The sequence below is a fragment of the Leucoraja erinacea genome, chromosome 29, assembly GCF_028641065.1.
Source record: "Leucoraja erinacea ecotype New England chromosome 29, Leri_hhj_1, whole genome shotgun sequence".
Taxonomy (NCBI): Eukaryota; Metazoa; Chordata; class Chondrichthyes; order Rajiformes; family Rajidae; genus Leucoraja; species Leucoraja erinaceus.
This window is the reverse complement of record NC_073405.1, coordinates 16,845,197-16,858,469: the sequence shown is the minus strand read 5'-3', so window position 1 is coordinate 16,858,469 and position 13,273 is coordinate 16,845,197. Positions and strand designations below refer to the sequence as shown.

The window sequence follows — 13,273 nt, the reverse complement described above, 5'->3', positions numbered from 1 at the left end:
TGGGGGAGGGAGGGTGGTGGGGTCTGGCACCAGGATTATGATTCTCATTAGCAGTAGCAATGTAAACCTTATTTGTCACCAGAGAAAAGTTTCTCTTTCTCATACCCATAACTTAGATCAATAAGCAGCATCTGTTTACAAACCCAGCAAGTTCAATTCTACTGTCAAACTTAGAATATAATCAACAGTAGCCGAGAATCAATGATTTCATCTCCTATACCATCATTTCCAGTAATTGTATCTTTTCTCCCTACCATAAAAACTCTACAATATACTACGTACTGAAAATAACAATAGTTTATAGCAAATAACATCAGAAAGTTAAAACCGTCTGATAATTTGTTATCATGACAATTATGATTACAATCCTAGTTGCTAGAAATAACCCCAATGACTTACTTTTATTTAATTGTGTATAATAACCCTCTAAAGCAATATTTTAAGGAAGTAGCATATAGTTACAAAATTAAACAGTCCAGCCACTATTTGCAAATTATTGTCTGGATAACATACTCATGCATTTTAATTACAACTTCTACGGTTTCATTTTTACTACTTCTCTCTTCGCCAGGCACTGATTCTTGCTCGGTCAGAGTTCCACAATGTAGGTATTCACTTGATATCTCACCGACTCCATAATTTTTCATGCATGAGCCTACAGGTTTTGATGGTTTAAAGATTCACCTGCGTTGTTTCTCAGTAATACAACCCTGATTCCTTTCATAACGATGAAAGAACATGCAAATTATCCATTGAATTTTCTAAATTCCATTTCCAATTCTCTTTCCTTCCTCAGCTTTCCTTCTGTACTTCTTCTTTTGATTCACATTTGTCTTATTGTCTTTCAGTCTGCAATACATGTTTATGACATTTTAACAGACTTTTCATCCCTCATCTCAATTATGCCTAACACTGAGCTTTGAGTTATCAAGTTGCTTCAACAGATTTATTTTGATGAGTAATAGTCCATAAGCACTTTTTATTGTAATATTAGAATTCATCCATTCGCACTCCATTGATGATAAACATTAATGGAAAACTCAGGTTCCTTACCAAGACCATCGATTTCTATTCAATTTTGATACATTGGAAGATTTAAAAAAACATGACTTATGCACCTTCAATGTCTGTACAATCAAATGTTGTTTCAAACAAAAGGTCCCTCCTTCTTCTTGGCAGCCCCCCTACCCCAGGTCCCGCTTTGTTCTCGACAGGTCCCCCTTTGTTCTTGGCAGCTCCCCCAGGCCAAGCCCACCTTTGTTCTCCACGGCGCATCCTCAACCGACCTCCGACACCCTCCGCGGGGCCCATCCAATTTCTGGCTCCCTCACCGACCGGGGTTCGTCCTCGGCCACCCACCGCCATGTCCTCTCTTGGACGTTCCCATGGAGCTCATCGGGAGCTTCGATGAGGTGGTGGCTTCCCAGGCACCCACTGCTCTTGCTCTTCCAGGTATTTGAGGATGCAAGTTTGGAAAGTGCTTGGAGCCTTCAGATGTAGTTGCAGTGCATTTTGTTGATGGTACATATTGCACCATCCTTTAGTGGCAGAGGAGGGAGTGAAAGTGTGTAAAATTGCCTGGCTACATACTGAAGAAATCCAGGGGATAAATATGAACTAAAAAAGTAGAGGGAAGATAGCATCTTAAGGTACAGTTATAACCTGGCTATGACTTTATTTCAGAATCTGTTAGATTTCATTCCAGTTAGTGGCAGAATGTTTTTTATTTGATTACTTATATAAAGTAAACAGACTTGCAATGTCAAACAATATTACTTTGTTAAAGTTCCACTGCCATTTGTGAAATTCTCTTTTCTCCCGTGCAAGAAGATGACAATAGCTTACCGTGAAAGGACACACTCTTGAGTTTACTTTTACTGACAGATAGGGAGGATACTGGTCTTCCTGCATAAATTCTGTATCTGTGTGACATATCCTTAAAAACAAAGTAATATATTTTCATTGTTACTTAAGAAAAAACCTTACAACAGATTTTACTATCATGCCTTTGTTCAAGAGCATTAATTATTAACTTTACCCTTCAGCACACTTTGACGCTGCTGTCAGGTGACACATGGTGCTGTTTCAATTAGTTCCATCTTTGCTAGGATTCAAATTACCATATTTCCAGGCAATGAAGACGCTATTTTTTACCCAAAAATAAGGCACGAAAATTTACCTGCGTCTTGGAGGCCGAAGGTTAGATTGTTAGCCAAGAAAGATAGACTTGGCTATCCCTCAGCCAAGTCTATCCCTCATTGCTGGCAGCTGATGGGAAGCGGCTGTAAGAGGACAGCGCTCCTGGGGGGGGGGGGGGGGGGGGGGGGGGGGAGTGATCCTTTCACGGCGTGTGGGAAGTCTGGCTCAGGTCAGCACGGCCCAGGCTGCACAAATTGGCTGGACCGCCAGGGGTAAAGTTGCGGTGAGAAGAGGAGGGGGTCGGGGATCATGCCAGAAACTCGCTCACTCACCGCTGCCGCGGCGCTCCGGGCACGGAGCCACCACTTTGTGGCCAGAGAGGGAAATAGCTCGGGTGCCAGGACCGGACAGCGGAACCGGTCGTCACCTCAGCGCCTTCTGCCGGTCCGCCAGCCAGCCACGGTGTCCTTCGGCACAGGCGCAACCAGTGGAGGTGGTTGTTGGCGGGTAGCTACTGGGCAGAAGGCTGACGTCGCTCTCTCTCTCTCTTTCCTAGTCCCGGGGCAGGCGACCTGGGAACTGCAGCTAGAGCCGGGGCTCGCAGGGGACATGGGAGCTGCAGCTAGTGCCAGGGCTGGCTGGCAACCTGGGAACTGCAGCTAGACCCGGGGTTCGCAGGCGACCTGGGCGCTACAGCCAGTCCCCGGGCAGGTGACTTGGGAATTGTAGCTAGTCCCGGGGCTCGCACGAGACCTGAAAACTGCAGCTAGACCCGGGGATCGCAGGCGACATGGGCGCTACAGCCAGTCCCGGGGCACGCAGGCGACCTGGGAACTGCAGCTTGTCCCGGGGACGCTGGAATCTGGGAACTGCAGCCAGTCCCGGGTCACGCAGGCGCTGTTTCCCCCCCCGGACTAAACCAAATCCTTGATCCTGTCCCGCCATCCTTTTTTTAAAATTTACCAACTTAAATTGGGGGTGCATCTTCGCTGCTGGGAAATACGGTATGTTAGTATGATGACCCGTTTTCTCCGGAATCATAATCAACAAGATAAATATATCGATTAGAAGACAAAACTGCAAGCACATTTTATACTTGACAAGCCCATGCCTTACCACTGGTTACCAAGTAACATTTTTTTTGGGGGGGAGGGGGAGCAAGAGTGGAGCTACGGGATGCCGAGGACACAAGTGTGAGGGCCACATCTATGGTAGAAGGGGGGAAGCCCCATTCCCAGAAGAATGCAGACATCTTGGATGTCCTGGTATGGAACACCTCATCTTGGACGCAGATCAAATAGTTATCTTTGTTCTATTTCAAACAATACTCCAAATATGGTCTCACCGACGTCTTCTACAGTTGTACCATGATAATTTCTAACAATTGAAACATTATTACAACAAATTCAGTTGATTCCACCGTTTTAGTTCTATTGGAGATGGAACGTTGACTCATCTGTGAAATTATAGCACAAATCTGAGACCAATTTACACTACCCCCAAAAAATGGTAGCATATTTTCAGTCCAAGAAGAGTTTCCCTCTATCGGCCTGGAAGCCTAATAATGTAATGTTGCTGGCTAACCATATAAACAAATCTTTATCAATTGGTCTGAAACAGAGACAGAAAGGAAAGAAGTCCCAGTGATGGTGCTGAAGTTATATGCTCAGCCCACAATATTTTACTTCTCCGTTTACTTAACACAAAATTTACCAAGTTAAATATATTATTTGCATTTAAATGAATTCTTGTTTCTACCATTGCCCTTGGAATCGTGGTTCTACAGTTTGACAATTTATTCACTCAAATATTTCTGAAGATGAATTATGAATTCAACCTATTCAAAAAATCCTAGTTCTGTACACAAGGGGATGCGCAGTTCATCAAGTCAAGTCAAGTTTATTTGTCACATACACATATGAGATGTGCAGTGAAATGAAAGTGGCAATGCTCGCGGACTTTTGTGCAAAAGACAAACAACAAAACAACCAAACAAATTATAAACACAATCATAACACACATATTATTTTACATAATAAATAATGGAAGGAAAAACATTCAGTAGAGTTAGAGTCATCATGCTTTAGATGATCTGATTCTTAGAATTAATCTCTCAATCATTTTGAAAATTATCTTGGCTGAAATACACAACTGCCCTCCAAAATTAAATAATTCTATTCTTATGTCAAGGTGTTATGCAAACTTACAAATGCTGGAAATCTTAAATGCAAACAGAAAAGTGCAGAAAATGCTTAGATGAAAGATGTTTGAAATGTCAAATCTATTTCTTTCCACAAATGCTATTTGACCAGAGAACTTGCTGCTATTCCTGCCTTAATATCAAAACCCAAAGCTAATCCAAATTTCAAAAGATTTTAGACAGGTGTTTTGCATTTAAAACTAACATTAAATTAAACAAAATATATGCTCAAAGGCCATCATCATTCCAATTGTCGAGATACCTTAAGATGCCATGTGCGCCTTAAAAAAGAGAGCAGGGCTCCTATATCTAGTATTATTTTTTGCTATATTTTGGATTTCCTTGCAATTCCAAGCTATGTTCTGGAAATTGTGTATTACTTACCTTAACTGAAGTTGAACTGACTGCACACCATTCTTAGAGCACCTGGAGAGAGAAAAAAAATTAAGTTTGTGTTAAAGTGTTTTTTTAAATAAATTGCACTCATTATTGCAAGAAACAGCCTATTTATTTCTGCATACAGAGTTCATCTCAAAGAAGCAAATAATATACAAGGCAATAGTTTAAGTTACCAACTGTGTATGATTCACTCACTTGCATTCATTTTATACAAGCGATAATCAGCAGAGGTGTCTGTCGCAGGTCTCTCAGACTTTCTGCTGGCTGGATAGCATGCAACAAAAGTGTTTCACTGTACCTTGGTAAACTAAATATTGCCAGAGCAATTGTGCAATTCATTTAAGATTATGACCTTGAACATGGCTGCATTAAACCAGTGCAGATAAAACTAGTGCAGATGAAGCAATATTTTATTTTATATCATGGCAACAGCTGCAAGTTCAATGCTTTACCTTAACTGTAAAATAAATTGATAATTAAAGTACACTCCATAGCAAGAGAGACAAGTTCTTTGCAAAATTCAAATTTGCCAATAGAAAGCAACATTTGGAAAGAAAGATTGATTCCAAGTTGGGGCAGATAATACCCATACCCAAGGTAGACAGAAATGCTGGAGAAACTCAGCGGGTGAGGCAGCATCTATGGAGCGAAGAAATAGGTGATGTTTCGGATCGACACCCTTCTTCAGACTGATGTGGGGATGGGGGCAGGAAGAAGAAAGGAAGAGGCGGAGACAGTGGGCTGATGGGAGAGCTGGGAAGGGGAGGGGAAGGAGGGAGAAAGCAAGGACTACCTGAAATTGGAGAAGTCAATGTTCATACCGCTGGGGTGTAAACTACCCAAGCAAAATATGAGGTGCTGCTACTCCAATTTGCGGTGGGACTCACTCTGGCCATGGAGGAGGCCCAGGACAGAAAGGTCAGATTTGGAATGGGAGGGGGAGTTGAAATGCTGACCCACCGGGAGATCAGGTTGGTTATTGCGAACTGTGCGGAGGTAATGGGCGAACCGATCACCCAGCCTGCGCTTGGTCTCACCGATGTGGAGCAATTGACACCTGGAGCAGCGGATGCAATAGATAAGGTTGGAGGAGGTGCAGGTGAAACTCTGCCTCACCTGGAAAGACTGCTTAGGTCCTTGGATGGAGTCAAAGGGTGAGGTAAAGCGGCAAGTGTAGCATTTCCTGCGGTTGCACGGTAAAGTACCGGGGAGGGGGTGGTTTGGGAGGGAAGGGACGAATTGACCAGGGAGTTACGGAGGGAGCGGTCTCTGCGGAAAGCCGAAAGGGGAGATGGGAAGATGTGGCCAGTGGTGGGATCCCGTTGGATGTGGCGAAAATATCAGAGGATTATCTGTTAAATGTGACGGCTGGTAGGGTGGAAGGTGAAGACAAGGGAGACTCTGCCCTTGTTGCGAGTGGGGGGGGATGGGGAGTGAGAGTGGAGTTACAGGATATAGAAGAGACCTGGTGACAGCCTCATCTATAGTCGAAGAGGGGAATCCCCGTTCCCTATTGAATGAGGACATCGCCGATGCCCTGGTTTGGAACACCTCATCCTGGGTGCAGATGTGGCGTAGACGGAAGAATTGGGAGTAGGGGATAGAGTCCTTAAAGGAAGCAGGGTGGGAAGAAGTGTAGTCCAGATAGCCATGGGAGTCAGTGAGTTTGTAGTAGATGTCGCTCAGTCCACTGAGAGTAGGGAAGATTCAAACAAGGGGACATGACATGAGAATTAAGGGACTGAAGTTTAGGGGTAACATGAGGGGGAACTTCTTTACTCAGAGAGTGGTAGCTGTGTGGAATGAGCTTCCAGTGAAGGTGGTGGAGGCAGGTTCGTTTTTATAATTTAAAAATAAATTGGTAGTTATATGGATGGGAAGGGAATGGAGGGTTATGGTCTGAGCGCAGGTATATGGGACTAGGGGAGATTATGTGTTCGGCACGGACTAGAAGGGTCGAGATGGCCTGTTTCCGTGCTGTAATATGGTTATATGGTTAGTAGTCTGTTACCTGCGATGGAGATAGTGAGGTCTAGAAATGGTCCAGGTGAATTTGAGTGCCGGATGGAAGTTAGTGGTGAAATGGATGAAGTCAGTGAGGTCTGCATAGGTACAGGAGGTAGCACCAATGCAGTCGTCAATGTAGCGGAGGTTCACCTGTACCACCTCCAACCTCATCTATTGCATCTGGTGCTCTAGCTGTCAACTGCTCTACATCGGTGAGACCAAGGGCAGGCTTGGCGAATCGTTCGCCCAACACCACCGCATAGTTCGCATTAACCAAGCTGATCTCCCGGTGGGTCAGCACTTCAACTCCCCCTCCAATTCCGAATCTGACCTTTCTGTCTTGGGCCTCCTCCATGGCCAGAGTGAGTCCTACCACAAATTGGAGGAGCAGCACCTCATATTTCGCATGGGTAGTTTACACTCCAGCGGTATGAACATTGACTTCTCCAATTTCAGGTAGTCCTTGCTTTCTCCCTCCTTCCCCTCCCCTTCCCAGCTCTCCCACAGTCCAATGTCTCTGCCTTTTCCTTTCTTCTTCCTGCCCCCCCCAACCCCACATCAGTCTGAAGAAGGGTCTCGACCCGAAACGTCACCTATTCCTTCACTCCATAGATGCTGCCTCACCCGCTGAATTTCTCCAGCATTTTTGTCTACACTCGACTTTTCCAGCATCTGCAGTTCTTTCTTAAACATACCTATACCTAAGAGTCTTAACAATGAGTAGTGAGTCACTGTAACTATATTATCTTAATTATGACTCATTACTTCGCAAGTTACCATAATTTGATTGATTTCCAGATTCCTTTTTTTTAAAATGGAGGTCAACTAGGATGGAGCTCAACAGCTGAAGCGGGGGGGGGCGGGGGGGGATTAGGGGACAATTGGCAGTCAGGCAGAGAATGAATGTGAATGCAGTGTGGGAGAGAGGAGCCCAGATAGGAAGGAGGAGCAGGACCAAGAGGGAGGGGGTCACGGGGCGTTCTGGGAGGGGGAGAGGGATGCAGAATTAAGAGAGGAGAGGGGGTAAGGGAAAGGATCAGTGAGAGAGACAGGCTGGGAGAAGGTATCAGAAAGAGAGAGAGGGGCTGTGGAAAGAGATTCTGTGAGAATGGGTTAGTATGAAAGGGAGTCGTAGCAAGAGGAAGGGGCAGAAGGGGGAAGGCAGGTGAAAGGGTCAAAGAGAGAGGTTGTGTAAGTGGGGGAGGTGAAGAGGACAGAGGGTGGCACATGAAGGGGTCAGAGGAACAGAGAAAAAGGAGGAGGATGTGGAAATAGGTCAGAATGAGAGGGGCATCAGGAGAAAGAGGTCAGAGAGGAGTGAAGTGGCTGATGCCAGAGAGAGAATTCATTTTGAAAATATATTTAGGGATAAGGGCCAAATGCAGGCAGGTAAGACTAGCGTAGATGGGACATGTTAGTCAGTGTGGGAAAGTTGGGCCGAAGGGCTTGTTTCCGCACCATATGACTCTATACTTGCACATGGTAACAAGAGGCAATTTGAAAAATATACAGATCTGGAAACTTTTCTACTTACCCAGCAATAATCTGTTCTCTCTGCTTCTCAGTTAATGTAAAACTGAACTGATTCTCCTGAATTCTCTCACTGCTAGTTGGGACTTAAGAAAAATAAACAGTAATTAAATTATTTCATACAGCAATCAAAGCTAAAAAAAGGGCATGATTGGATGGATTATCTAGCATTCATTTGTATATACATTGTTAGCCAAAATGGATTCTAGTTATTTTCAAAAGAAACAACAGAATGCCAATTTCCTCAAGTTTTATCAAAATTTGGTTTCGGTAAAATTATAAATTGTCGCTAGTGTGTAGGATAGTGCTAGTGCACGGGGGGTTCACTGATCAGTGGGCCTCACGGCCCGCTTCAATGCTGTATCCTTAAAGTCTAAAGATCTAAAGTAAAGATGCATGCACCATTTCAGACATCCTATAAATTATACAAGGACATAAAATTATATTTTAAAATAGGCCACTTATAGTTATTAGAATTAGAATTGAGGTTGTTAAAAAGCACTTCATTGTTAAAATTAATCAAATTTGTTCAGAGATATTGTTTAAATATGTGTACGATTTGAAATAAAATACATTGTAATCAATCAGAAATGCCAATAAATGTTATTGTGCCATCAGCAAGTGGATCACTGGAGATGGAGCTGCATTAAATCATTCTTATAATCCATCACACTCTTAACTTATCAAATAAAAGATGGGGATTCACAGGAGATGCTGCCAAATGTATTCATACCAATGTATTTTCAAAGGGATATTGAGATCAGTGAATTTAAAAATACAACATTCATGGGAGTGCAGAGGTTTCAAACTCCATGAGCAGTCTCCGCAGCTGTCAATCCCATTAGGCTTAAACTTTAGATTCATCAAAGTCCTAGTATGGAGCATCCATTTCCAACAAAATGTGTAGGAAAGAACTGCAGATGCTGGTTTAAATCAAAGGTAGACACAAAATGCTGGAGTAACTCAGCGGTGCAGGCAGCATCCGTCTCCCTTGTTTCAGACTGATCAGTCTGAAGAAGGGTCTTTACTCGAAACGTCATCCATTCCTTCTCTCCAGAGATGCTGCCTGTCCCGCTGAGTTACTCCAGCATTTTGTGTCTACCATCCATTTCCTACAACTGAAGTTACGCTAGATTAAACCCGATTTGGATCCAGTCCACAATTTGTTAATTTAATTAATTCAAAAAAATCTACATTTTAAATTTTACAAAACACTCTAGACATAGGGAAGATTCTAGGAGATTTCAAAATTGTAAATGTAAATATATTCAAAATGGGAGACAGAAAACAGAAAGTGCATGCCAGTTAGCTTAACATTTGTCACTGAGAAAAATTTAAAGTCATTATACTAATGTTCACTATTTTTGTTACAAAAATCAGAGAAAATCAACGATTGTTTGATCAAAATGTCGGAATTCGCTGAAAAAGTAACAGGTGCAGTGATAAAGGGAAACCTGTTATTTATTATTATTTTTATTATTTATAGATTTCCAGAAAGTATTTGATAAGGTTCAATATGAAGGATGATTGTAGAAAATAAAAATGCATGGTACAGGAAGTGACAGTGGAGGGATGGAAGATGAATTGGCTAACAGGAAATAGAAATGTCTTTTTTCTGGTTGGCAAAATGTAAAAAGTGACAAAAATATATGTAATTGAGTTGGATAAAGTACCTAATTTGTATCATCAGCAAAAGGAGATTGTTATAAATAGATCACAAGACCACAGGACAAAGAAATAGCAATGGGATAACTGAGGGAGCAAAGATATTGCTAATGAACCATGATAGAAAATATGAGATTGTCCATTTTGCCAAAAAAATATCCTTTCTAAATGAAGTATGACTGTCTACCAGACAGAGGAATCTGGGTATCCTAGTGCATGATTCATAAAAGTCTGATAAAATGTTACAGCAAGTAATTATAATGGCTAAATAGAATGTTATGATTTATTGCTAGCGGAATTGAATACAAAACGTTGTACCTCAGATATATAGAACATTGATGAGATTACATCTAGTTAGACACATAATTACACAAGGTTTCAATTCCTGAGAACTGTTTGTGAGTTAATTTCTCCACAACTTATTTTCTACAATAACCCATATTGCATGTTTTTATGTACATTTAATCTTTCTTTCACTTTCAAATAATCACTACATCTACTCAAAATTAACTAATGCTATATATTATATCCCATCATTAATGAATAACATTATTACTATTTAAAAATGTATAGGCAAATTTATGTAATATCAAATTTCCAAAAGTCAGGTTATTCATAACTTCAGAAGTTCCTATAATCAACAGTATTTTTTTCATTTTTAATGGACTGCATCAACAAATTTAGAAGGTTTACAAGACTAATACCAGGAATGTGCAGGTTATCTCATGGCAAAAAATTAAACACTCAACATATATTTGCCAGAGCTTAGATAATACCACCAGGGGCGCCGGGGCGATGGCTGCCCTGCCGGCAGTCTGTTAGTTTTTTCATTCTTTTTGTTATTTTTAGTGTGTTAAACGTTTGTTTTAATGTTGTTCAGTTTGTTTTATGGGGAAGGGGGGAGGGGATCGGGAGAAACCTTTGTTTCAGGTTCTTACCTCGCTGGATATGTGATTAATTTTTGGATCACATTCTCCGGGCGCTCAGCGGACTTCCATCGACGGAGCTGGAAGCCTCCTCGGACTGACTTTGCCCTATTGCGGGGTGCGGACTTAACATCGGAGCTGATCCCTTGCCTGGGATCGCTCCCATCGCGACCATCACGGACTTTACCATCAAGCTGACAGTCTCAGGAGAGGCTAGTCGGGAAGCTCCAACCCCGCGGAAGGTTCGACCAGCCCCGACACGAGGTTCGATCGCCCGGCGCAGGGGAGCTGATCGCCTCGACGCGGACGGCCCGAATGCCGCCAGCGGCGGGAGTCAAGATCGTCCCGTCAATGGGGGCTCGATGTCCACGACCGAGGAAGAACTAAGGGAAGGGACTTGAACTTTATTTCGCCTTCCATCACAGTGAGGAATGTGTCGGAGTCACTGTGGTGGGTGTTCATGTTAAAATGTGTTTTTAGGTGATCTGTTGCTTTTTATTTGTATGACTGACCTGGCAAATGAAATTCCTCATATGTTGCAAAACATACTTGGCGAATACAGTATGATTCTGATAAGTAGGAGGGATTTGATTTAAATGCATAGGTTCCTGAAGGAGTCTTAACATGTGATGTGGAAATATATTGTGGGAGAATTACTATTAAAAAAATAAGAGGGTGCTTATTTAAACTAAACAAGGAGAAATGTTTTCTTCTAGAAGACTGTGGGCCATTGGAACTCTGCTAACATTGTTCTTTGAAGAAGAAAGCCTTTGAGGAAAGTTAGCCACAAGTAGATGGGAAGGAAGTTATTTTCAGATCAATCAAATCTTACGTAGAACACTACAGCACAACAACAGGCCTTTCCGCCCAAAATGCTGTTCAGAACATGATACCAAAATCATCTCTTATCTACATGAGCGTAATCAATGACCCTTTATTGCCTGCCTATCTATATGTCTATCCAAAAGCCTCTTAAATGCCACAATCATATCCGACTCAACCACTAAAACAGGCAGCGCATTCCAGGCAATCACCACTCTCTGTGTAAAATAATTGCCCCTCTTACCTTAACTTAATGCCTTCTAGTATTTGGTTTTCCCATATTGGAAAAAGGTTTCTGTCTACCCTATCTATAAATTTCATAATTTTATCAGATCTCCCCACAATCACTGACATTCTAGAGAAAATAATCTAAGTTTGTCCAACTCCTGTACCTAATACCCCCTGAACCAGGCAATATTATGGTAAATTTCTTCTGCACCCTTTCCAAAGCCTCCATATCCTTCCTGTAAGGGGGCAATCAGAACTGCACGCAATATTGGCCTAACCAAATTCCTATAAAGCTGCATCATGACATCCTGACTCAAACACTCAATGCTACAGCCAATTAAAGCTTTCTTTACCACTCTATCTAGCCGTGTTGCCACTTTCAGGAAGATGTGGACTTGAATCTCAAGATCCCTCTGTGTATCAATGCTATTGAGTGAGGGTCATGCCATTAATAGTATATTTTCCCTTACATTTGACCTTCCAAAGTGCAACTTGCTTGGATTAAATGCCATCTCCCATTTCTCTGCCCACTTTTGTATCAAATATTATTGAATGTTAGGACAGGCTTGAAGGTCTGAATGCCTATTCACATTTCTATGTATTTACAGTGCCCTCCATAATGTTTGGGACAAAGACCCATCATTTATTTATTTGCCTCTGTACTCCACAATTTGAGATTTGTAATAGAAAAAAATCACATGTGGTTAAAGTGCACATGGTCAGATTTTAATAAAGGCCATTTTTAATATATTTTGGTTTCACCATGTAGTTTTTGCATCCGTGTTTGCAAACAGCGGTGTTTATACATAGTAGTTCTCCCCCCCCCCATTTCAGGGCACCATAATGTTTGGGACATGGCTTCATAGGTGTTTGTAATTGCTCAGGTGTGTTTAATTGCCTCCTTAATGCAGGTATAAGAGAGCTCCCAGCACCTAGTCTTTCCATCACCTTTGGAAACATTTATTGCTGTTTGTGAACACGAGGACCAAAGTTGTGCCAATGAAAGTCAAAGAAGTCATTATGAGACTGAGAAACAAGAATAAAACTGTTAAGAGACATCAGCCAAACCTTAGGCTTACCAAAATCAACTGTATGGAACATCATTAAGAAGAAAGAGAGCACGGGTGAGCTTACTAATCGCAAAGGGACTGGCAGGCCAAGGAAGACCTCCACAGCTGATGACACAAAAATTCTCTCTATAATAAAGAAAAAAACCCAAACACCTGTCTGACAGATCAGAAACATTCTTCAGGAGTCAGGTGTGGATTTGTCAATGACCACAGTCCGCAGAAGACTTCATGAACAGAAATTCAGAGGCTACACTGCAAGATGCAAACCACTGGTTAGCTGCAAAAAT

General features: G+C 42.2%; 2 protein-coding genes across 5 annotated transcripts in view; both read right to left on the bottom strand.

Annotated features, from left to right (window-relative positions):
- LOC129711242 (elongation factor 2) overlaps window positions 1-13,273 on the bottom strand; it is a 523,480-nt gene that overhangs the window by 33,430 nt on the left and 476,777 nt on the right. The window lies entirely within an intron of this gene.
- The window catches only part of LOC129711245 (E3 SUMO-protein ligase PIAS4-like), a 64,369-nt gene that overhangs the window by 13,674 nt on the left and 37,422 nt on the right, over window positions 1-13,273 (bottom strand). For all 3 annotated transcript variants that reach the window (XM_055658766.1, XM_055658767.1, XM_055658764.1), the window contains 3 exons: window positions 8,280-8,361; window positions 4,724-4,765; window positions 1,846-1,936 (listed from right to left, as the gene is read on the bottom strand). In XM_055658766.1, the coding sequence (XP_055514741.1) occupies window positions 1,846-1,936; window positions 4,724-4,765; window positions 8,280-8,361 (215 nt within the window). The remainder of the gene's footprint in view (window positions 1-1,845; window positions 1,937-4,723; window positions 4,766-8,279; window positions 8,362-13,273) is intronic.